The 26,446-nt window shown below is 35.0% G+C and overlaps 1 protein-coding gene across 2 annotated transcripts in view; it reads right to left on the bottom strand.

Moving 5' to 3' along the window:
- AstA-R1 (allatostatin A receptor 1) overlaps nt 1–26,446 on the bottom strand; it is a 113,837-nt gene that overhangs the window by 12,146 nt on the left and 75,245 nt on the right. For both annotated transcript variants that reach the window (XM_017086594.4, XM_017086595.4), the window contains 4 exons: nt 15,397–15,893; nt 2,561–2,750; nt 2,379–2,474; nt 1,144–1,294 (listed from right to left, as the gene is read on the bottom strand). In XM_017086594.4, the coding sequence (XP_016942083.2) occupies nt 1,144–1,294; nt 2,379–2,474; nt 2,561–2,750; nt 15,397–15,688 (729 nt within the window). In that variant the 5' untranslated portion in view covers nt 15,689–15,893. The remainder of the gene's footprint in view (nt 1–1,143; nt 1,295–2,378; nt 2,475–2,560; nt 2,751–15,396; nt 15,894–26,446) is intronic.

Here is a 26,446-nt window from a genome sequence, read left to right as displayed (position 1 = left end):
GTCAATGCTCCAAATGTCAGCGACCAAAACCCACGGGTTGTTGCGAAATAAAAATAAAAAACTATGAAAAAAATATATTTGATTGCTAGTTTTGGTCTTTTTTTACGGGGAAATTTTCAACAGCTGCGGGTTGCCTCTGTGACAGAAATAATTAAATTCGAGCTTCCCCTTTTGTACAGGAATGATATTCATATGAATGGCTTTTGACAGTCAAAAGGGGATTTATTTTTATTCTAGAACAATTGTTTATGAAAAGTCTGGGAATTTTCTTTGTTCAAAATTAAATGAAATCCCTTGAAGCTTATTTTATTATAAAATTCAAATGAAAAGCAGAGATATTTAAAAATATTGAAAAGACTGTACAACCATTATTATCTTCACAGACCGGTGAAGCTGACTCTTAAATTATATGAAATGCAATATATAGTTTTATATATTGACCCACTGTATTTAAAGTGATGAATAACTTTATATATATATATATAGATAGGGATAGGTAAGAAGAACTGGTCCTTGGTTTGCGTTGATATGTTACAAGTTGTCAAGTTGTCCTCGCTTTTCAGAATAAAAGGACCAAAAATGAGAGTGGGGCAAAGTGAAGGCGAGTGCTTGTGTTAAGTAGCAAATATATTGCAGTCTTGCCGGGCAAGCACTGGAAAATATGACTTGATTTCAACAATAAGCGATTTCTCGCCATTTCACTCGAGCTTTCTGCACAACAAAGTAGGTGGAATAAGGGTACACAGACGAAAATATCATTTATTTCTTGATTTGAAATTATATGCAGTTTGGCATAAAAATGAATAGGTGTTGTTTTCGAGAGAGCCCTGAAAATCCCTAGTGTTTTAATATCATTTATAAATACGGACAAAAGTATGCAACAAAAATATCAAGAAGAAAGAAAAAGTTATTTTTTTGCTGCATACTTTTGGACACATGTAAAAGTGATTGAAAACGTAAAGGATATCCTTTCATAAAATCTACATTTATAAAACCAAAAAAATTAATATTCTATAATATACAAAAGATATAGTGAATATACAGGTAATATACTGAAATATTATCCTTCTCCCCCTTTAAAAAATAAATTTTTTTAGTCAAGTTAAAAAGTAGTATTTTTTCCGTGCTGTGGGAGAAACTAACCTGAAAACCGACGAGACTCCAGACCTCCTCCTCCGTGGAAAAGACGCAAGCGGTGCCAGCATTTCCGTGGTACTGATAGTTTCGCACCGAGTGCGAAAGTGCCACCGGAATCGCAGTCGTCACAATCGTTATCCAGGCGCACATGATGGCCCTAAGGAAATGGAAGAAAGGAAAGATGTATAAAAAGTGACAGATATAAACGGGTTTCAATATATTTCGGACCCTCATATGCAGCTGGGCTATCACAATTGGTTTGTGTCTTTAAATAATAGTATCTAATGGTTATTTTGATTAAAAATAAAAAAATTGTCTTTCCTTTTTATTACTTTTTACTTTCAGACCCCTAAGAAATTTGTTGTTTAATAAAAAAAATTTGTTTTCTTCACTCTTCCTTTTCTACCTCAAGTTTTGTTTTTGGATACGCTGCAAGTTTTTTAATCAAGAAACATGCCAAGGAAGTTTAAACTTGGTTTAGGGGGTCAAAAAAATTCTACCAGATTCCTGGACGTTTTTTGTGGTTGTTAATTTCTTGCAAATCTTTTACAGTTGGCCGAGGAATTTGCCGACGACTTTCTTTCACCTGAAGTTTTTTGCTTCTTTAAAAGGTTGTGCTCTCTTAAAGGTTCAGTTATGCAACTTGGTCGCAATATCTTGGGACATATTTATGCGACAAAGACCGGTGGCAAAAGACAAAAGGTCAGAGGGCACGGAACAAGGCTTGCAGGTAGGCAAGCTAGCTAATTACAAAGCCCGGGACAAATTGATGCAATTACTCTAGATGATGTGGGATATGGGGAGCAGCTGCTGTACACTCTTGGAAAAGTCGTATTTTATGTTATGTAAGCTGGTTTAGATTTAGGAGATGTAAATAAGCCAATATCATATTTTCCGAAACAAGGAACTAGATTTACTCAAAGTTATATATTGGAAAATTTGGTCACACTGACATAATTGCAATATTTATGTTACTTGGAAAAACTTATTGTTAATAATTCCTTCGTATAGTTTCCATCCGACTTTATATGTTTTTGTTTTTGTGAAATTATTTGTGGAACCTTGAATTGAATGCAGTGTTGGTCACACTAATATTATTTTTTTGGTCACACCAATAGTGATCTCAGTAGCACGTTCTATTGAATTGAACTTATAGCCTATGTTTTTTTTAATCTTCTAAAAATTCTTTAAAATTGTTCGCCGAGTGTATTGAGAGGAGTCGGGCTAGATGGGGCACTTACAGTGTGGCATTGCGCTCGGTTCGCAGGGACATGCTCGTCACGGGATGAACGACGGCCAGGAAGCGATCAAAGGACATCAGCACCAGGGTGTAAACACTGCAAGTCAGAAGTCGGGAACCGGGTTATATGTGGGATACATATCCATATATGTTTCTGTATATAAAGGGAGGACCACCACCCACCTGCAGTGGCACGTAACCACAATCATGTACTGGACGAACTTGCACCACACATTGCCAAATGGCCATTCGGGCAGCACGTAATCGGTGGCCGTGAACGGTACGCAGAAGATGACGAACAGTATGTCCGAGACGGCCAGGTTTATAATCAGCAGGTTGGTGGTCGACCGCATCTGCTGGTTGGCCACAACCACTGCAAGGAAATGCAAATTAAGAGGTTATAAGGTTTAACTTTAAATTTATTAAAATCATAATGTTAAATTAGTGTGCGGTTCGACAGAAACCAATATGTTTAAAAAAGATGCTTAGTAGTATGCAGTAAAATAAATCGTGTCGTTTTACGAAATGCATTGGTATATCGAAATTCTCGACTCAAATATATTATTGCATACTTTTAAGCACCTTTATAGAAATTTCAAAATCCTTATGATTTATATCGCATCCTCTACTCACTAGTTACTTAAGATCCATTTTATTATTAATTTTTGTTTTTAAATATATGTTTGGCCTGGAAATAACCTTAAAATCATTAGCCATATTTAGTAAAGCAATAATATAATAACTAACATCCTGTAACATAACCTTAAATTTTTTTTTAAAGATTTAGGATAAGGGGCCTATTGTTTAAAACAACTTGTTGAATACTCACTAGAATTTTGAGTTATATTTTTATTTCAAGTTCATTTATTAACAATCCTCAATTATTTGAAATACCGCCTAGCCTTAGATGTATTAGTCACCATATTGGAGTGACATCTTCTTTCATAGAAAATTGTTAAGTAAAATGAAAACTCATAACGTTAAGAATTTCGCTGTCATGGCAATGGTCCAGCTTTCAGTTACTGCTGTGGGAGCACAAAGAGCCCAACCCCGTCGAATTTTCCACTAACCCCCCCCCCCCTTGGGAAAGCACCCGCCCCTGGTTTTGCCCTCCGAGTTTTTCTTTTCCACCAATTACGCGGACAAAAGGCAGCAAACAACGAAGACTTCTATACGAAATGTTTGAATGGGTAAGAGTGTGTGTGTGTGTGTGCGTGGGTGAGTGGGTGGTTGGAAGAGTGTGTGTGTGTGTGTGACATGGGTGGAGGGCCAAGAGTAGAAAAAGGGTGTGGCGAAACTCCTCATTGTTACCATTTATTTGGACTCTTTGTTGTCGCTTTTTACTTTCACTTTTTTACTCTCGTTGCCCGAACACAGCGATCCATTTTTTCTCCCTTTAAAGCTTCCATTTCTCCTTAAAGCCCCCTCTTTTCCCTCCTTATTTTTCTCAGCATTTTTTTGTTATATTTTCTCTTTCTTTTGGCCAAAGGAGCCACTTGCAATTAGCCAACAATTTATGTAGCTCCACACAAAAGAAGCGTGACAAAGACATCCAAGAAGAGATGGTAGAAAATATAGAAATAAAAAAGGGAAGAGGGCTTCCTGTAAAGGGGATAAAGACTGTGTTGAAGTGTAACAAAATGTTATTTGGCCCAAACCAAGAACCGATGACTTGATGCCAATAGATTGATGTGGGCCACGAAGCCAAAGGAAATACAAACTCAAAAGGCCAACAATCATTTAAGAGTAAGAAGAGAGGAAAACTGGAGCAATACAGGTGGCAAAGTCAAAGGAAATGGGAAATGTCGCGTGTACATTAAAAGAAAAATGTATCAAACTTTCAGACATAAACAAAATAATTTAAAAAAATATTTTCAATAATACATATATTTTTTCAATAAACTTTTTAGTTTATTTAGCTTATGATTCAGTTTTTATATTGCTAGTCTGCTCATTATTTTCATCAACATCTTTTATCTGAGTGTAAAAGCGAGAGCAGCAAGGCGCTGCCGCAAATCAATTTCCTTTTCAAATATATATTTAGCACAGGATGTTTCAAGGTAAACAAAAAGCTGAAAACCAGCTAAAAAATAAGGAAAAACAGGCAATAGAGTAATAAGTAGCAGCAGGAACCGGAATATGCGAATCAATAGTAATGGTAACAATACCAAAAACCGGTGACAATAATACAAAAATTATTTGGGTTGCATGTAAATATATATATAAGTGGGTATATTTTATTGTATTATTTATACAGAAAGCCGGCAGATGTATGCCATAAGGTGCTCCAACTGTAACCCCATTTAAGCCTTTGCCAACAATTTCTTGGGTTTCATTGTTTATTGCTGAATAGTTTTTGGCAACAGATTGTCAGGAACTTTAAGCCATTTTGGCATAAGCATTTGCATAGCAATTGCCAAAATCTGGCAAGTAAATTAAATGATATATTGGTTAAAAATGTGGCACATTAAGTAGATTAAAATTGCAGAAAAAAAGGATATATTAGTGAAAGCAATTAGAGATTTATAATATATAAGATAAGGACGTAGAATTTTATGTAAATTAAAATTGTACAATAAATAAACGATATATTGGGTACACTAATAAATCAAACTTAAATAGAATGAATGCTTGATATTATGTAAATTAAGATTTAAGTATTAAGCAATTAAATACCGTTTTTTCTTATTAATCAATGAACCTTTCAAATTTACTTGCATTATATTAAAGCACTCTTCTTTAAATGTACCTACTTAATTGTAAGGTACATTGAACTTTTGTTATAGTAATTTATTTATTTCAATACTTTTGTTTGCAGCCTTAAATTCCATTTTTTTCCCCATTCCTTTTGCCCTTTAAAACGGGTTCCGTTGGCAACTTTGTTCTGCGGCTTTATCAATTAACAAAAGGCGGTACAGACCACTAGACACCCACTAGTCCCTGTGGTTAACCACCTTTTTGTGGGCACTGTTGACACACGAGAAGGATTCGCACAAAAAAGGGTCCGAAAATGGGAATTTTTGTTGGGGCATTAACTTTTTCCCCGCCATTAAAGGGAAAAGTGTGCCAGTTCTTTTATTTTTTTTTCTTGTCTGGCTGGCATTTTACAAAATAATAAAGTGTACCATAATTTATGGGGCACGGCAGCAAAAGCGGCAAAAGTTCTTCAAGCGCAAAAAACGCTTGTTATTTAATGCCAGCCCGCAAAAAAGTAGAGGCAAAAAAAAAAAAAATACAGAAAAAAGGAGGCGTGTCACGTTGCCTTCGAAGCAGCTTACAAATAAACAAATAATCAAGAAACACACACACACACACACACACGCTTGTGTTCTAGACAGGATTTCCTGTTCACTCGCATCTGGGGGCATAAATTCACTTTTATTGAACTTTAATGTCACTCTAATGCTCGCCCATTTCCATCGCCCTTCGTTAGCCCTCTTGTTGCCCCCATTTTCCTTCCTGTTTTTAGCCCTGTTATTGATGCACTTCAAGTCACACACGGCGTATACGCAATTTGAGTCCTGATTTAGTAGGCAAAAGTGTGGATAGGTCTTAACTTTCAGGCTAAAGTTTAAGTAATAAGGTTTTCAATGCTTTCAGGCTAAGACGTTTCCCGTTAACTTATGATCTACTTATAAGCTTAACTTATTTTAAAATATTTTCCGCATGGTTTTCTTAATGTTTAAGCCTAAAAATCTCAATTCAACTTTGTAATAAAACCAATTGTGCATTGTTAATTGTGTAATTGAAATTTACTGGCAGCTCAGGAGTTAATAAGTGGGCAAACTCAATGCCTCAAGTGTGCAGCGATTTAATTACTGTGGACTTAAGACCCCGGACTCGAAGGATTTCCCAGTGACGTAATCAAATATTCTGTTGTTATTTTGGAGAGCTGTAAACTGAGCCGAGTTATTTACGAGTTTTAAGCCCATTGTTTTTCGGGCACAATGAAATCACAGTGGCTGATTATTTGGACACGACTCATTACGAGCGGCATACTTTTAATGGCATTGAAATTTATTCTCAATTAAAATTTGCTATCTCAAAGTTTGAGTTCCGTTCGAGTTTAGATATTAAAGTCGGTCGAGTGTGTGTGTGTGTGTGTGGGTTTAAAACCATTAAGTGCATAAATGATTGCTCCTAGGATATGCAGGATATGCAGGAATATTTTGGGCTTGCAGTTGTTGCCATGGAAAACCCCCAAACATAAGAACAGTCCTCTACCGCCTCCTCCGAAATATGGCAATTAATTTAAATTTTAATGCACAGCACAGACAGAAAGACATCCTGTTTTGGCACATGAATATCCGGTTTCAAAGGACCCTCGGTCCATTGTCCTTTTCTTGGCCCATTTGTGGGTCCTTCTGCAATCTTCAGACTCTCTGGAATCGGCGGTGTCCAGCCCTCATTATTTCTGTTTTGTTTTCCCCTCTTTTATTTGCATCATTTGCCAGCCTATACAAATACATATTTAATGCCAGACAAAGGGAAAAACGGACAACGCGGGGAAAAACTCGGATAAATCAAAAAGGAAGAGGACATTTTCCGGGGAAAACTGGACTAAGGGCAGATTGGATTGAGTTCAGAGCGATGGCTTCTCGTTAGCTTGAGTATTTTAAATTTACATAAACCATGTACAATTGATAAGAATTCATGGGAATCACTTTGTAATATTATAATTGAATTGATGCCCAAATTAAACAGAAAAAAAACAAATCAAGAAGTATGAAAAATATTTGATTTACCATTCTTACAAATAAAATGTTACAAATATACGAATGAAGCTATAAAAAAATGTTATTTTAATAATTGGATTTTTATTTCACAATTTCAAGGTACCAAATTTACTTGTTTAGTAACTTTTGTATTTCTTATATTTTAGGTTTATTTTTGTATTTGTAGTGAATACCTAAGTCGTCACATTGTGGAATGTTAATTAATTACAAGGTGCATTTTGGTCACTTAGCATACAAGGTGTCCATCAAAACCCATTAGTAATGCAATCAAATGCATCTTGATCCTTGAGTTCATTAAAATTGAATTGAACAGCCTTTGGGCAATTAATTAAGATGTCCTTCAAATTTAGAAGCAACTCCAAGATCACAAATTGTTTTTGGTTAGACACGTTGAGGTATTTTCAATTAAACACTTAGTTGTGGTAAATAATTCCAAAAACATCAATCAACTTAATATTTTTTAAGCCAAATTTCAGTGAGGCTAAAAAAAGATTAAACTGTTTAAAGCTGAAAGCAACGGCAATATTTCTTAAAGATTTAAATACTTTTGCATTTGCGTGATTGTATAATGTGAAGTACACTTTTATACTTATGTATGGTAAATGTAGCGTAAAGAAAGGACAGACACTTTTGAGTAACCATGCCATTTTACTCTTTACATTGACAACAATGGCAGTGGCATGAAAATCAACATTAACGTCGAGGGGGCATCATTACCATTGACAAACAAATGTGAATCAATCAATCAGACAAGCAGTCAGTCATCATGCACAGAAAAATACTTGAAGATAGTGTTCCATTGAAAAGATAATTAATTTTTAAATTGAAATACTTAAAAATGCCTGTTTTTATAATATCAAGCAATAAGTTGTATTCCAAATATTCAGTACATATTCGACTTTATTTATATATATGTTTGGTAAAATATTATTTGGTAATTGGATTGGTTTATTTTATTTTTGTTTTGGGCTGCTATTTGCATTTTAATTAATGAGTTACAAAGAATATATACTGATTTTTACTTATAGCTTGAAGTTTTCTTTATGATATTATCATCACATTTTTAAGTGAGCTCCAGAGATATTTATAACAACTCATTAATTTAAAAAATGCACGAGATAACATTTAGACATTACTAAAATGATTCGATTTTACGCCTAATTAGTGTTGAAGATACCATTTACCAAATACAAAATCCTTCTTGTGCCTGCAGACAAGAACCCTTTCTATCCAAATCAGCCAAAAAGTGTGTCCCTTCATTCTATTCATAAATTTTCTTTTATATATCACCATCTCGTCTTGAGCAGCACTGCATTGTTGGATTATTGATGGGATTTGCATCAGTCAGCGGACGAACAAAAAAAATCTATGGCCACTTGCCAGGGGGCCAAAAACCCAAGGACGATCAGGGATGTGGATAAGGACGAACACGAGTATGAGGTTGAAGATGTAGCTATGGGATTTGGGGACACCTGGCCATATGGCAGTATGGCCATCATGGACACATATGTGTTGACAAGACTGCGCCACAAGTGTGTGCGAACGATGGAGACATCGAGGGGTCGCAAGGGGGCTAAAACAGGGGCCCAAAGAGGGGTTGGACAAAAAGAAAAAACACGGAGAAATGCACACAAAAGAACTGGCAAATAAAAACTAAAGGAGACAGTTCCCAAAGCCAGAAACGTCTTTAAAAGACTTTAAGGTTTCTTACCAAAAAAAAAAGTATATCTTGTAGACGTTTCCAAAAATATAACTTAACTAGTTTAAAAATATATATTATTCCATTTTTTTATTAGTTTCTATAAAAGATAAACTTTTTTAGGAGCTGCAGTTGGTGTTTTTTTGGGTTTTAAATTTATTTCATCTTTTAAAGGGCTACTAATTGATTTATTTAAACTGATATCCTAAGCTGGAAAGCCCAGACTTTATGCATATAATGAAGCGGGAAGACAACGGTTGTCTGGCATATTATACCTGTTCGACTGTCTTTGTTCGCCAAGCGAAACGGGTTTTGGGGTCCTGAGCTACACATGTACATACATATTCTGCTATTCAGTGGGTATCTCCCCTTTTTCTGAAGTCCTTTTTACAGTGGTGAGCAAAAATATAGTTGTAGTGTGGTAGCATATTTATAGGAAAACCGCAGAAATCGTTGAAAATGTGAAACCATTTAAAGAGGTTTCTAAAAGTATGCAATAAAAATTCAATGTCGACTATTTGTGTTTACCATTGGAATTTCTAAGCTGAAACTGTATTTTAACATAATTTTAAGCATCTTTTTAGATGGTTTTAAGCAACTAGGGACTTAAAATATTTTTATATTTAATTTATCCTTGGTATTTATAGACTCAAACTATATTGTAACATACTCTTAGGCATATTTTTAGATGGTTTAAAGCAACTAGGGACCTACAATATTTTTTATTTAACTATTTATTTGTATAGTTCTTTTAATAATTTGCTTTTATTGGGTAACAGCAACACAGTTTTATTAATCCTACAAAATATTTAGATCATCAAAATTGAAAAAAATATATGATTATTATTTTCTTGAACATGGCTGTTAAAATATATACACCCACTTCAATGTGTTTTTGGTGTGTGTGTGTGTGCGGGGCCCCGACAGACATTGCATTGAAAAGTAAAACAATAAAATTGTACATGGCCCATAAAAAAGCATAAATATGACGAATGTACTGGGAGTGGAAGGGAGACGGATAGAGAGTGTCCTCTTCACCCACGCACAATTGCCTCTGTGTGTGTGAGTGCATGTGTGTGGCCCACTTGGGCATTGTTTGTCTGTCTGTGTGCGGCCGTGTTTGTGTTTGTACTGCCCGCTTTTAGGCGCTGTACTCAATGCTGGTTATAAATTTTATCACTATCAACGCTGGATAATAAATTCGTACGCCTGGTGGATTTGTGTAAATTTGCCCAACGCACACACGCACAACCCACACAGACAACCAGGCTGACACACACAGACACACTCATGTATGTATGTGTATTACCATATGTTGCTTAAATGCTGCTTTCATTGCATACTTTTGTGCGTACGTTTTTACGGGGCTTCACACAAAAATACTCGCATGTGTTCCCACAAATTGCAACTACGTGCAGCCTGTGCAACACATCCTTCAAACAAAACAAAAAAAAAAAAAAGGAAAAAGGAAAAATATATTGGAAGGGAAAATGTAATGCTCTCGAAAGATTGAGTCTTAGCCCAGGAAGTGAAGTACCCACCCGGCATTTTCGATAATAAAGTGTTTGAAGCACAGAAGCAGCTGTATCCTCTGGCATCGGGTCTAACCAGGTGTGTGGCTGCTTTTATGGCCAAGCATTTTTCAAACAAGAAGAAACTATGGTTGGGAAAGTTGAGCTAAGAGAGAACTCAGTCCAAGGGCTAAGAGGGAATATATATTTAAACACACGTATTTGCATTTCTACAGCTTCAAGAGTTCCGATTAAAACGTTAAGGACTTCGTTAAAAAACGCTATATCATTCCAGAGAAATTCCATTAACTTTATACTATTGGACAGCCAATCAAGTTTTCATTTGTAATCATGTGTGGTGAACTAAACAATTTGTTTATCGTAAACCAATCGAGAATTCCCCCAGCAATGTTTACTTTGCAAATCGGGAAATGCGGGGGATATTGTGGAAATGGCAAATGCATTTTCCAGCGAAAAGCCATAATAACAATGGCGAAAGTGCAAACAATTTATGGTCTGCGTCCTTGGCATGGCCTTCACAGGTTCGCAGGATGCCAGGATGCCAGGATGCCAGGATGCAGGTGGTTAATGTTTTCGCAACTTCCCTGCTCATGTTTATCATCCATCCTATCTGCAACCCTTTCGGTTATATATCCCCTGAAAATTGTATTACGCTTTCACTTAAGTTGATTTTGCGGTTCCATCTGTCGAAAAAGGATGTCAGGCAAGATGAGGAAAAACACCAAAAAAAAAGGGGAAAACTGTGTCGGATGAGAAACATGTTTTGGGTTTGGGTCCAAATCAAATTTGCCAGCCCCGTTAAGAGAACAGAAAAAATGGTAGTGTAAAGGTTATATCAACTTAAAAGTACCCTGTATTTTATAGGGAACCAAACTTTGAGGTAAACAACAAATTATAGAGTAAAACTTAAAAGGAATTTAAAAAGTAGGGTGCCATTTAAAAACTATAACATTGGACCAATTTTCATTCACAGCTTGATGGATACATAAAATATTATCATCACATTACCATACTGTTAACTATTGTCTTAATGAAAGTTGGTAAAACTTGTACTTTTATCCATTTATTTTATTAATTTTACATATTTTTTTCTTTTTAAAACTTAACAGTTTCGTTCTCCTCTTGGCTACTTTGCATTTAACCCTTTGTTCACCACCTAGTGGGAATCGGAAAGACAGGATTCTGTTTTGGGGGATTGAGTCACGTTTCTGTTCGCCTAGGCAATTACAATTTTATAACAGAATTTGTGTGCCCCTCGGCGGGGATATATATTCGACACTAGGCCGGATTTATGCCACGCAAATGGAAGGCCTAAAGTTGTGGCCAAAACACTGTCAAATTGAACCGCTCTCCTGACAAAGGCCAATGCAAATTGAAGTGACAATGCCGCCCCCTCAAATATTCTTGAAACATAAATTATAATTAAGCATAAAGGATTGTGAGTTTTGGATTCGGTGTTGCGGTTTCGTTTTCGCTCGGCAGATTTACACAAATTGCTGTTGACAGTTTGTGTCAGAGTTGTGGAAACTTATGCATACATTTGCCAAATATCTGGGGAATTGCCATAGTTTTGCGGCGAGTGCTGAGCTTGAATTAAATAAATTTAAACGAAATGCCCATGGAAGAGAAAGTGCCATCATCTATCAATGTGTCTGGTGTGTTTGGGTGTGAAAATTGACTTATCTGCCATAAAATGCAGCACCTTATCTCCCACAAGGATAATGTTATAATAATGCCTCCGATGATGGTGATGATGATGATGTTAACTCGCTCTTTTTTCGAACTGCCCATGTGTAATGGCATTTTGACAAATTATCCTTCCATAAGCCATAAATAAATGCTTGCACTTTGCAACGTAGATGGCTAAATCTTAAGATGTCACTTCTAGATCTTTGAGTCCATTTAATAAAGTATAAAGTAATTTGAACTGATTTATTTTCTAAAATGAAGCCCATTTTTCTTTGAAGTAGCAAAATTAATGGTAAACAAATTATTATAAAGGGTTTAAATAAATGTTATTATTTAACTGGTGATGAGAACACATTTTATAGATAAGTTAAAAATTATTTCGATTAATTTAAATACATTTTTTACATAAGTTCAAGATTAATTTATGGAAAAAAAATAAAACTTAAATTATTAAAAAAATGTTTTTAAGTTAATCTATGTAATCACTTTTACTTTAAGTTCATTTTAACCCTTGATAATATAATCAATATGATTTAGAAAATAATCTCTGACTTATCCATTGATAAAACGCAAAATATTATTTTATGTGTGGTTTCCGAAACGCCTTTTCAAGTGATTCCCAGTAATCACTAGATGTGGCTCATTATTTTACCATATTCCCAGAATGTGCCCCTAGCCCCTGAAACCGCTCATACATACATATATGTATGTCTTGCCGTAACCATGCCAAATTTTCAGGGTATCCTTGAAGATAGTGGTTTTGCTCGAACTTAAGTTGTCCTTGCATCACTAGATAAACTTAGAAGCTTTCCCACTCGAGTGGCTCTAATTTTCGCCTTCATAATTTGCCATAAAATCCACACGTTCATTTACAAATCATTTATCATAATGCCGCCAACGCAGCTGACAAAGTGGCTTTTCCACACACAGTAGCATTCCGGGTAAAATTGAGGAGGATGCTGGGAAATTGTGGGCGGTTGTCGTGGGCAATTGGATGCCACTTGCGACTTTAATAAAACTTTTCCTTTGGCCTGACAGCGCCGAGAATGCGATAGGAAACTAAGGGGAAAAGCGACATGGAAAACACTTTTCACTCGGCGTGGCCAACCAACGCCTGCACTTTGACACCCTCATTTGTATCTGGGATAACTTTCAAGGGCTCTCAGATATATTTATCTCCGGCTGAGATTCAATTCCAGTTAAGATAACTAAAGGAAAGTGTATTAAAAAATTTACTTTAAGTAAAAAAAAATTATTTACTTTTTTTGGCATTAACAATAGATTAATTACAAGAAAACATAAATCACAAGTGCCTTAAAATCAATAGGAAATGTTATTTCAGGTGTCTAAAAGTATGCAACAATATATTTTAAGCTCTGAAGTAGAATGAATTAATTCAAAATAGTGGATATCCTTTTTTTACTGCATACTTTCAGGCACTTGTATATAAAATTTAGAAGTGATTTCGAAACCTTAGTGATTTTTGAAGCACCCATTTCTAATTTGAGAGTTAAACCACTAACTTTTACACTTCAAATATTTATATTACCAACAACCAAATAAAATTGGCTAAGTAATGCATCCCGTCGTTTCGTTTCGGGCCAGCTTTCGTGGAAATATAAATTAATTTAAAGTCCCTAAAAGTTTCTGCAGCTTTCAAGATTATTATAAAATCCTTACAGCTTTGTGGGAGAAAATTAAATTTGTGCTAATTGAATTTTCTTATGTCTTTATTACGGCAAGTTGTTTTCATTTTCACTTTTATTGCGAAACTGAGCTTAAGAGAAAGGCTTGAACGGAAGCTTATAGTCAAGAGGTGGCTGGTGTAAAAACTATATTCTTAGTGCTTGACGTCAGGGGTTTAGTTTTACCGCTACACTAACAGCAGCCGCCTTTTTTTACTTTATTTACTTTTTTTTTTCGTTTTTCCTTGCGATTTTCTTATTTTTAGTTTTTTCCTTCGAGCTGCTTGAGCTTGTTTCCCCGTTTTGTTTTTTTCTTTGTTTTTCCGGTGGGAAGTGGGTGTGGCCAACACCGGTACACACACATGCACACACACACACACACACCTGTGGAAATTCCAGGTGAGGCAAGATGGCCTCTGAGAATTTCACACCAAGGTTGCAACGAGGAAACAACAAAGCGTACATAAAAAAAAGAAAAAGATTGCATGCAAAATGAGTTTGCCTGTTGAGATTTAGTCTGCTGTGTCGGTGATAGAGCACACACACTTGTGCACTCCCACACACACACACAGATAAGTACACAGAGGCACTCAAGTGTTTGAGGTAAAATTCCTTCTTTGTCTTAACCCATTTTGGCCCCTGACATTCTTTCATTGCCCTCTTTTTATGGCTGAGAAATGATTCAATTAAGCCAGGAGAAATACAAAAAGGTTGATATATATATTTTAATTTTATTTTTTTAAAAGCTCTTTAGTTCTAAGAATGTTGCCTGCCATCAAAACCTTATTTAATTTAATAGCTAAATTAGTTAAATCAAATTTTATAGTTCCTCTGTTGTCGAATGATTTTTTATTCATTTATGATTAATATGATTTTTCTAGTTAATTAGGTACAACTGGGACGCACTGTACTGTGAGATGCGGTTGTTTGTTTTTGCTGGCCTATTAAATTTCTGCAATACTTGCAAATTGCAATCTTAACGATCTCAACCTCACACCTCTCGTTATTCGCCACGTCCCTTAATGGGATATAAAAAATCAATTAGCTTCCGCCTGAATGCGCAGCTCTTGCAGGCGTTTTTATGTTTTTATGGCTCTCCAGCACCTCATCCTTATGGCTCCTCGTCCTTTGCAGCTTCATTTGCAATTATTACGCATAATTTGCCAGAGGTCGCTAATGAAAGCGTTTCGCCGGATGCGAATCCGAGTTTTTATGGCAAGAAGGGGGGAGCCATACACTGCGGAGAAAATCGCACTAGCAATACTAGAATTTGAGGAATGTTTTTCTTTACCTCGGGACAATTTAAGTATCACCATATGGTTTTATTTAAATATTTCTAATTTTAATAGATTTGTATGGTTTTTTTTCACAAAGGTTTTAAATTCACCAGTAATTGTGCCTAAAAGTATGCAACAATATCTTTTAGATTGGCTAATTTTTCCATTAAATGCTTTTATGGTTTTAAAATCACCTATATGGGTGTTTAAAAGTATGCAACATTATCTTTTCGACTTGCAAAATTTTCCACTGCATACTTTTAGAGTATTGAAATTACCTATAAAGGTGTCTAAAAGTGTGCAACGTTATATTTTCAACATCCAAATTTTTTCACTGCACACTTTAGGACTTCTCGAAACCATAGCTTAAAATATGATTATTTTCGTGGCTTTGCACTTACCCAGTATAACAAGTCCGTTTCCTAGGAGTCCCGCGAATCCGATAATGCCAAAGAAGACCGGAACTATCGTGGATACGATCCGTTCTAGAGCCATACTCTCCGCATCGTATTCCATGGAGTCGTTGGCGTTGTGGTCTGAGTATTCCGGGTGCTCCGATGTGAATGCATAATTGTTGCCACTACTGTTGGTAGAGTTAACAATACTACTGTTTCCAGTTGCGGCTAAAGAGGCTTTTGGCCAACTGCTAATTAGCATGGCGAACAAAAGGGCCACCGACTGATGGCCGGTCATCTTGCTGGGGTTATATGCTACAATATATTATATATATATATATATATATATGTATTTATCTCTGTATATATCTTGTTCGATTAGGTAGGTCCTTTTTAATTGGTTGTCTCCCTGCCTCTATTGTTTGGCGTTTCCCATTTGCTTGTTTTGGCACGCCTCCGGCCACGCCCACCTCGACATTTGCATATCCGTGAGTTATACCGCCCTGAAAGAGACAAATTGAAGTGGTGTAATAAATATTTTAGATATGAACTGGCAGATGCAGATACGTGGCCATAGAGAAGCGAATAAATCTACATCCGTATCGCCCCAGTCGCAAAATAGATGGACAGTCAAGGCCGTCGATGTGTGGGTGTTTGGATAGGTTTTCCTTTTTGTTTCGCCCTCAATAAACGAAAGTGAAATGTGTTGCACAGTGGCCCAAATTCAGTAAATAACTATGAACTAAAATACTTAATTTCAACGATTTTCAACTTTGAAATATTTTTGATTGGAATTCTAGGGAATTCATAATTGCCAATTGCATCTAAATAACACGTAATTTTTGTCGTGTTTACATTGCAACTTTGAGGTAAATAGATTTAACTACATTTTGATTGCATGGGAAATTGACCACATTTTTCAAGCAATTTCTATTTGATTGGTTTCTAGATAATCTGTCAACTCAGAAATGCAAGTCCTTTCCTGCGAATGTGCAATTAGATTTTGTGATTTTGATTCCATCCATTTTAGTTATGTGAGAAGCCTTACACATTTTCGAAATGTCATTTTAATGATTTGAGAATCGTAGCACATTTTCCAATTAGTTACTGCATTGTGAAATAATAATAGTAATAACTTGTATAGAATTTGTAGAAAATATAATCGATTTTTAACTAGTTTAAAACTTAATTGTTATTTAGAACAAATATAAGAATTAATAAGTTTTAGGTTTTTAATTGTTTTGATTGCTATTTTTAATTTCAGTGGCAAATAATAATTTTGTAAACAACCATTTTTCCCCTTTTTTTTGAATAACTCAAAGTGACATTTTTAATTTTCAGTCATCCATGTTAATTCATTGCCACTGTTACCCACAGACCATCATCTGCTTGGCCATGTACAAATTATGCAAAATTAATTTAATTCCATTACAAGGAAACATGGGGAAAATTCCGGAGAATAGACAGTGGACCTTGGCAGCCATTCATCACATTTGCATAGTTAAATAAATAACATCAATGCCAAAAATCCAGGATGCCATATAGCGCATACGCCACGTGCGCTGCATCAATTAGCCGCCTGAGGGATAACACTTGTGAACATGTTACTCGATTTCATTTTTCTTTCCTTTTTTCAGACACTGCCTTCCTCTGTCTGTTGGCTGTCCAATGGCATTACACTCTAACTACTAATCGAGGAGACATATGTGCTGTCATGTCGTGTCTGAAATGGCACGCACCCTTCGCTGACAGTTGGCTTAAGCTGTCAATTAACATATTATTAAGCGAGTAACACAAAAATGGAGCACAAACCGAAGCAAAAAGGGGGGATTGACAAACGATGACGACGAAAAAGAACCGAGCGGCATAATTGAGTGCGTCTGAAGACGGAGGAATTCCGTTCACGGAATTCTAAGAACCTTTTCAACTGCGAAAACAGCGGGAAGAATATTTTCAATAAGGTTAAATACAAGGGTGCCATCGCTGGGGATTCGAAATCACTCCAAAAGGTGACAGTAAGTATGCAACAAGATAAAATTATCCGTTTGTTCTATAAATGAATACTGAAAAGAAATCACTAGGGTTTCGAAATCAGTTCAATAGATGTCGAAAAGTAAGCAAAGAAATATTTTAAGTCCGTTAGTCCCATAATTATACCCGTTACTCGTAGAGTAAAAGGGTATACTAGATTCCCTTTGAGTAACGGGTATCTGATAGTCGAGGTACTCGACTATAGCGTTCTTCCTTGTTTTATTTGGAAATATGAATTTTAAACATATTTATTGGTAATTTCAAATTAAAGACGGTATTTTTATAGAATTTTCTTTATAAAAACGTGAAAAATGTTTGAAATCTCCAGTTTTTACAACAGAATTTTCTTTTAAGAACACGCTATTTCTTGGGATTTTATTCCAAAGACAATTTGCGACAAAAATACATACAACAGACAGCATCTATTTGACATCGTATACATACGAATGACGGATCCAACCAAAAAAGAAATTGCCATCTATAAATTATGCAGATAATATCGTGGGCACTTCTGTGATTGTTGTCACAAATTGCCTGCGACTGGGTAAATTATTTCCGCAGCTCTTTTAATTAAATCAAGCAATAATTATGAACTGTTTGTCTCTTCTTATCGGTGAAATTATTATTCATTTTTCGGCCATGCTATCTGTGATGGGGAATAATGGTCTGGTAAACGCGATTTAATGGTTTTCGTCTTCTAAACGCCAAGATTTATGTTGAGCATTTTAAGCTGCTTTGATTTACGGCTTCTCGGATAACTCGCATTGCGGCAAACTGCTTATGGATTAAGAGGCGAATAAAAGAGAGAGCGGAAGTTGCCACGCTTTTCTCCAGCGTTTCCCCAGCTTTTCTTGAAAATCCGCTACAGTTTTCGAGGGCAAACGGGCATGAAATTGAATTCCTAAGTTCTACTTATTTTTAAAAGAAATTAAAAATTATAATTTTGAAAGCAAAAACCGGAGGGTTGAGGTATTAAATATTTTAATTTTATTATAAGTATTCTATGGTATACATTCATTATTGAATATTTTTTAAAAGTATACAAATTTTTTTTTTTGAAATCGGACCATTCACTTAAAAGTTACATGCAAATAATAAAATCAACGCTAGGTGGCGCTGTTGTGGTGTGTGCAATCTTGGGAACAGTCGCTTTGCTGCGTGCATATCTCCATCTCCCTTGCACTCCCCTTAGCTAAATAAAAGTTATCTGATAGTCGAGACTCTTGTTTTTACTAAAAACAATTTGTTGAATCTTGACAACGCAAAATTAAATGCAATTTTAAAGTGCATAACAAATTGCGAAAGTATTTGCAACATCATAGTTTTATCTGATTGATGTTGATTAATAATTCGATTCAATTAGTCCCCAAGTGTAGGTATTGATGCATTTATTGCCCAGCACACAGAATCAAATTGTGAAATACGCGTATTCCCTCGTATCTTTTAATTCAATTTTCTTTTCAGCGAGAAAAAAAGGTTATTTGATTTCGAGATACAAGCCAATAATTGTATTACCCAGAAACAATGATTGATGTTCGTCAATGCGATAGTTGCCTTTAATCCACTTATCGCCCATCAGTTGTTAATGAAATTGTCGTCGCATTGGAATCGGGAAACCTTCAATTATCCCTTTTCAGTCGACTTATGACTGGCTAGGTCCAGCATAAATCGCGACACAATGTAATTACTACACAGTAAAAAATATACAGAACTCAACTGGATTTCCCCAAATTAAAAGTTAGTATTATAATTCTTAAACCGTTTTCTTAGGATTTTATGTTCATATTAATTATTATTATTGCCTAAGATTTATTATATTTAAGTTTATTATTTTAGTTGGCTAAATAAATTTTAAAAAAATATATAGATATATTTTAAAATATTTTTCAAATAAAAACTTGTTTTCGTGAAATGAAATGATATATAATATTCTTAAAGCTTTCATAATAATGTTTTGTGACTTCTCAGCAACTTTTTGTTTAAAATCAAGTTTAAAAAAATATGAGTACAATTATTACAAGACCTAAACTGGAATACATTAAGAAACCGATTGTTCTCTGTGTAGTTTAGTGACGAACGATTGTGGGCAGGCAGTCAATCATTCCACAGAGCAGAATATTGGACTGCTGGTTCTCGGAGATTACGTATACGCACCGATGCGCAGACTGCGTATACGCGGCATTGTTATCTGCATGTCCCCCAAACCATCTGACATCCCCCAAATGAGTATTGCTCGGCCATGGGATTTTGCACACTGGTTTCGTCCACCACAAATGCAAATTCCCTTCGGCCGAAAAGCAATTCCAGTTTTAGTCAATTATTTTGGGGGGCCCATGATCATTGCCTTGATTTCAATTAGAAGTAAAAAGGGGGAACTCGCTCATGTGGCTTTTATGTACGTGGCGTTCAATCTAATTGCGTTTTTATGGCCCGAGTGCGAATCATAAAAGCCAGCCAAGCAAAAACATCTGAAGGCAGCCAAAAACAATAACATCATCATTAAATTAGAAGCCAAACACAGGAAACATCTGCTCTAAATTAAATATTAATAATTAATTAACTTTCGGCAAAAGGAGCGGATGAAGCAGGCCAAGTTATAAATTGAAAAATAAACATAAAAAAGGTGAGTTTGTAGAGCAGTAAACGCCGCGTATGAGTAACGCACATGAATCACATCATTTTGTTTGTTTTCTTTTGGCAAATGTGTTTAGTACACTTCAGGATAACAAACAAGTTGAGTTGAATAACAGAATATTATTTTCAAAAAAGTTATGTGGCGGTATCTATAGAGTATACTATCGAAAAGTAGGTAAGTTCCTTGGGTTATTCAAGTATTTATCTTAATCATGAAATAGCCTCTTTGATTTGATTTTAAAAAAACGACATTACAGAGGCATTAGCAAGTATATATGTTAAAATTAAATATTATTAATAGTCTAGAAGTATTTATTTAATTAAGTTGGTATAAGATATATATAACCATATATAACACAATTGTAATTTAGGATAACAAACAAGTTGAATGAAAAAACAGAATATTATTAACACAAAAGTTATGAAGCGATATATTTCAATTATTATATCGAATAGTAGTATTTATTAAGGAATTTTATATGATAATACTTAAAATAAAATATATTTAATTGTAAATTGAATATTGAAATTAATATCATACAATTATTTATTTTTTTGGTTGATATATAATATAACACACAGTACAATGGCATTAAAAAGCGGTCATTAAAAATGTTTATTAAAATGCCGTTGCACAATAAATGAAAAAAAATCTTTAACCAATATTATGCACTCAACTTTTGACTGTTCTGATAAAGCCAATAAAATGCCAGATACTATCACTTCTATTGACATTACCTACCGTAGTTTGCCCTCCATATTGAATATAGGTATATATATATATATATATATATATTTTCCACGCACTGCTCATTTCCCTCGCCCTTCAAACAATTTTCCATTTAGAGGAAAATAGCGCTTGTGCAGTGCAGTGTGTATAAATTAAATATGTTTGTCATCGAGCTATTTGCATAGCTGGTAAAGAGCTGGAAAAGGCAGGAAAAGGCAGGAAAAGGCTGGGAAAATTGCAGGAAAAGCTTCTGTGTAAGGGTGGGCTATCGGTGCGTATGCTTGATATCGTTGTTATTGCCCGTATTTAATTTAAGCAGAAAGTATAAGGGAAACTCCCGGCTTTATTTGCCAGCTGACTGTCAAAAGGATAATTCAGTCAAATTGCCTACGGAATGGTCAACGGTGAAAAGCCACAAAAATGTAATTACGAATTAAAGTCCAACGCTCAGATAGCCGTAATATGAAACCACCGAATTCATTAAAATAATAGAACAATTCGAGGCTGGCACACAAACACCCACTCAATATATAGCCCAATCAAACAGATTATATAATTTGATTTGGTTATGCTGTCCGTAATTAAATTTTACATAACCGAAAAGAGAAATCTGATTTTTCAGTTAGTGGAAATATTTTCTTATTATTAATCAGATTTTTAACGACCATCGTAGCCTTGGTTTGCTATCACAAATCAACTGATACTTTCACTTTATAAAATGATATATTTTATTTAAACTAAAAATAATAACAATACTAAAAAACTATAGTTCACGAAAAACTTCACTCAAAATATACATAGGTAACGTATTTCTATATTATAGAAATTTTTATTTTCGTAATTCAACAACTCATTAACAACAGATTTACGAGTCCCCAGCATTTTCTAGAAACATTTACCATTTCTATGCCTGCTGCAAAGTTTTTTTTGATTTAAGGAAACTTTTGTCTCTAGGATATTAAATACTAATTTTGTATATACATTTCATTAGTGCCATCGTTTTCTGCTCCCATTAGTCTATCTTTTTTCACCACTGGCATGGTTTTAGGTTTGGCGGGGCACAACTTTTTAATCAAATATGTGTCAACGCGGATTTATGAAACTAATTGACTTTAAAGGCGAATACAACACCCGCCAATACCCCCGTCGGAAAACCAGAAACCACCACCCATGCTAGAAAGAATTAATTAAAAAACTTAATCTGCTTCCCGGCTATGGCAACAAATTCCCAACGGTCGTTGGTTTCGCTGGTTTTGATTTTGGTTTTCCATCTTCGTCTTTAAAACGCAACTTTAAGTTTGTGTTGAGTGGGTTAAAGTTACAGTGGCTGTTAAATTACAAGGGGAAAGTTTGGAAAATAGAGTGATTAATAAAATCGGGATAATTAAAAACAGAGAGAGCAATATAAATTAAAAACCTTATAATGGCTGAAACTATTAAATATGGAAAGAAGGTGCATTAAAAGAAATCTAAAAAACTAAGCCAAAACCAATAAATAAACTATATAAATAAAATAATAATTAAAGTTAAAGGGCAAAATAAGACAACTTAATTTTAAAAATGTAATAACAAAAAATTAAATGAATAAGAAAAAGTGCATGATTAATAACACTTGAAAAGTAAAGTGACTTTTTAAATTTATAACACAAGTTCTGAATATTTTTTTTGCCTGTACTGCTTATGTTTCCTCTAAGTTTCTTTTATAACTTTTGAGAATTTCACTTGACTAATGTCTAAATCACTTATAAAGTTCGATATCTTGGCAAAAACTTTGTTGCAAAACTTAAGCTGTGAACTACTTTAATTAGCCTTATTGCTCTGGCATTTAAAATCTCGAAATCCCTGCGGCCAAGTGAGCTCAATAGTTTTGCAGATTCGTTGACTTATACATATATATTAACCCGTTTTTTCATTTTTTTATTAGTTCTTGTTTTCAACTGGCTGAAAGTTTGAAGTACTTCCATTGATTTTCGGGGAGACGAAAAGTCTCTCGAAGCCAGCAACATGGCTAATGATCGTCGGTTGAACTTTAAGCCCAGGGGTTTTAGACCAGTGTTTTCCCGGGTATTTCGTTGTCGTTTTCCCGGTGGAAAAGGGAAAAGTTCCTATTTGTATTTGTTTTACTGCTGTTGTGGCAAACACTTTACACAAGTAATTTCCTAATTGGTTAAAGCGCAGCACAAACACCCGCCAACCAAAAGCACACCCACCCCCCATGTGAGCATGTTGGGAAAAGCGCCTGGAAAAGCGGGCGGAAAAGCGGGTGGTCGAGTGGCCGAGTCCATTCATAATGGCAGCCATACAGCCATACAGAGCTATACAGCCATATGCGCCGCATGGCCACCATGGGCGATAGTCCCTATAAAAGTGCACAAATTTGCAAAGCACTTTGCCTAATTGTTGTGATAAAGAGTCGTTGAGGTCCTCAAAGTTGCCCACTTCCATCTGCTTTTCGCATTTTCACGGTTTCAGTATGGATATGGATATGGGAGATGACTTTTGTCATAAAACCATAAAGCCATCGGCAATTGGGGATCAACTTGATGGCCATGAACCCTCTCCATTGGGGATGCTAGTTGGGAAATTATTCTGTGATGATTTATTCAGACATAAAATATTAATATTTAGGGATATTTCGTTATAATTAAAAAATTCCTTACAAGCTGTATTAATTAGGATAATTTGTTAGAAAAAAATACCTAAAAAAAGTAAGTAAAAAGTTGGATAATTATTCTGAGATAATTTATACAGACATAAAATATAATATGTTGTTTTAATTTAAAAATTCATTATAAAATATATTTATATTTAAAGATATTTGTTTGAAAAAAAAAATATAAGTTTTAAAATATATGTTGAAAAAAAAGTGATATATTAATAGGTATTTGATTTTAAAATCTTAAGCAAACGAGATTTTATAAAAAGTTAAAAACAAAATCACTATAGGTAAGTAATGACTGAGTTTTTGATAAGGTTGGTATTATATATAGTTAAAATGTAATTTGGTCACATTTGGCCTAAGTACTACAAAAAGCAGAAATAGATTTTTTTGGCAACCAAGTTGAGCACTCGTCTTGCAAAAGTTAGTGGCGATGAGAACGTGTCCTTTTCTCTGACTAAATTTTGCTGGCGAGGCTTTGAGGAAAAGTCACTTTCGCTGGCAAACAGAATCGAAAAAGTTGCAGGAAAAGTGGGGAAACGGAGAGCGAGAGCAATGGGGGAAATCAAAGTTCGTGCCAGGGTTGCCCTGCAGCCCTGCCCCCCGGTTCCAGGGTTGTCGTGTGTGCCCAGTCGTGCGTGAATGTCTGGATGAATAGATGCGGTGGTCTTCTTCCTTTTGATTTTTACTCCATATATATAGTATATATATCCTTTTTTGCAGTTATCGTCATCTTCGCAATATCCCGCGGTCTCCATGGCCGGATTTTTTATGTAGCTTATTCATATTGAGTGGCCGGGGTCCATAAAAAAGGATTCCATTTATTGGGTGGCATTTCAATTGGTTGCATTTCGGTTAATCGACGGCCTTCAATCCGCACAAGATGGGCCAATTGTGGCTTTTATAGTGATGCGATTTGTAGAGTGTGGTCAACTATCTTGCAGACATAAGTAGTACATTGATTGACTGCTTTAAGTGCCTTAAGTTTATCCTTTGACAAAACACATAATACATTTCCTAACGCGAGTGATGTATCTTTGATGTAATGAATGATGTAACTACTTAAACAAAAAATATACATTAAAAATAAATTAAAATTGTAATACACCCGTCTTTAAAATGTGGTAAAAATTAATTTATATTTTATTTCGTTTATTTTTTTTAAATTAAAAATAAATTTTGATGGATGTTCTTAAATACCTTTAATTAATTTTTTTAAGCATTCCGCAGCTTAAAAAAAAGGTAACACATTATGTTATAATTCAAGATAAGGTATTTTAATATGTAGTTATTAAAGATGCATATAGCTCATATCTGTTCATTCATTTTTAAACGTGTCTCCCAAAAATACATCTCCCAGAGTTCCTAATCAATTTGACCTTTGCATTGGCGTAGACAACTCCACGGGGGAATTTTCCGCCTCAAAATCGCTCAGTAAAATTGGTTCTGCAACGAGGATGGCAGGGTGTTCTATTTTTAATGTATTTCCGAGTGCAGTGGCGAACTTATTTGATTTTCCATGCCTTTTTTTTGTTTTTTTTTTTTGTGCTGTTTCCACTACTATTTCCTTGGCTCACTCGCAATTCCCTCGTGAGGAGTCTCGTCTGTCTTTCGTCATCCGTTGTCTGGAAATCCTGAACATGTCCTGCCAGAAATGTCATCACATGCAGCTTAGGTTTTGGCCTGCATTTTAATTTGTTCCTGCCATTGTTCCCTGTTCTCCACTACTTTCTCCTTTTGACCGAACAATGGGCCACAAAATGTCAAGATAAAATGGCCAAAAAAAGGAAAAAATATATAACAGGCGAAGACAAAAATGTGTTCAAAAGGCGAAAACGTGCAAGGAGTTTTGATTGTTAAACGCCAACACAACTAAGATGTATTTTTTCGACCATTGTCCTCTTTTTGCGTATTTCTTTTCATTCTGGTGGGCAGGTGCGGTGACTAGAAATTGGAAAATTAACTTTCGGACAATGTCAAAAGTCACATTCGTCGGATGGAATTATTTCCCATGGGTTAAAGTAGGAAAATAATATTTCGGAATTTTTTTATTTTATTTTAATGTAAGTGTTAGGCAACTTGAAGGACTTATTTTATGAATTAAGTAGATCATTTAACCTTTTATTTTACTTGTAAACCTATAAAATCTCCTCGATATTACTCTTTTTTTTTTATTTGACTGAAAACGGTGAAAAAAGTGGTCGGTGTCAAAACGGAAAATTTCAAAAAATAAATCAAAGGCCGAATTTTTTTTCTTGACCTGCAGTTGAACGTTTGATGACGTTCTCAACACTCAATCAATTGCGGCGGAGACGAGAAAAACACGGAAAAACTTTACCGGACAACTACGAAAAAGGCGGAGATGGAAAAGTTTTCTGTCTGCTGACAGTTTTGCGGTTACCTGTTAAAGGGGAATGGGGGAAAAAGGCGGGAAAAACCGGGGGAAATGTTTGGAAATTGGGTGGGAGTTGTGGGGCTATTGTGCCGCTATATTGGAAAAGTTTTTTTTTGTGTCTGCCCACTTAAATGTTACAAATCAAATGGCAACTAAACGAGCAGAGAAAAATGCGGGGTGAAAATGGGGATGCGGTTTTTCTGGTTTCGATTGGACAATGTACTTTTTCGAGCAAGTGGCCAACGGAAATAACAAACAAACGGAGGCCAAAGGCGGCGCTTTTTTTTAGAACTCTGCCCTTTCCACAGAAAACAATTTGATTCAAAAATAGATAAGCAATTTTTAAAATGTTGACCTTTAAAAAATAAGTGTGGGTCACATTTCTTGAGGCAAACTAAATCAAATTAAACTCTTTATAAAACGTTATATTTAATATATATTTAAAGTAAAATCAATCACAGAAATATTATTTATATATTTATTTTTATTTAAGTTTTGAAAATTTCTTTGCCTAATATATGTTTTAATCATTGAAATGTTTTGTATAATATTATAAAAATATTTGTTAAGTATTATGAATAGAAATAGATATTATCCTTATAAAAAA

The sequence above is a fragment of the Drosophila suzukii genome, chromosome X, assembly GCF_043229965.1.
Source record: "Drosophila suzukii chromosome X, CBGP_Dsuzu_IsoJpt1.0, whole genome shotgun sequence".
Lineage (NCBI taxonomy): Eukaryota > Metazoa > Arthropoda > Insecta > Diptera > Drosophilidae > Drosophila > Drosophila suzukii.
Note: the sequence above shows the minus strand (reverse complement) of the source record. Positions and strands in the feature narration are given on the sequence as shown.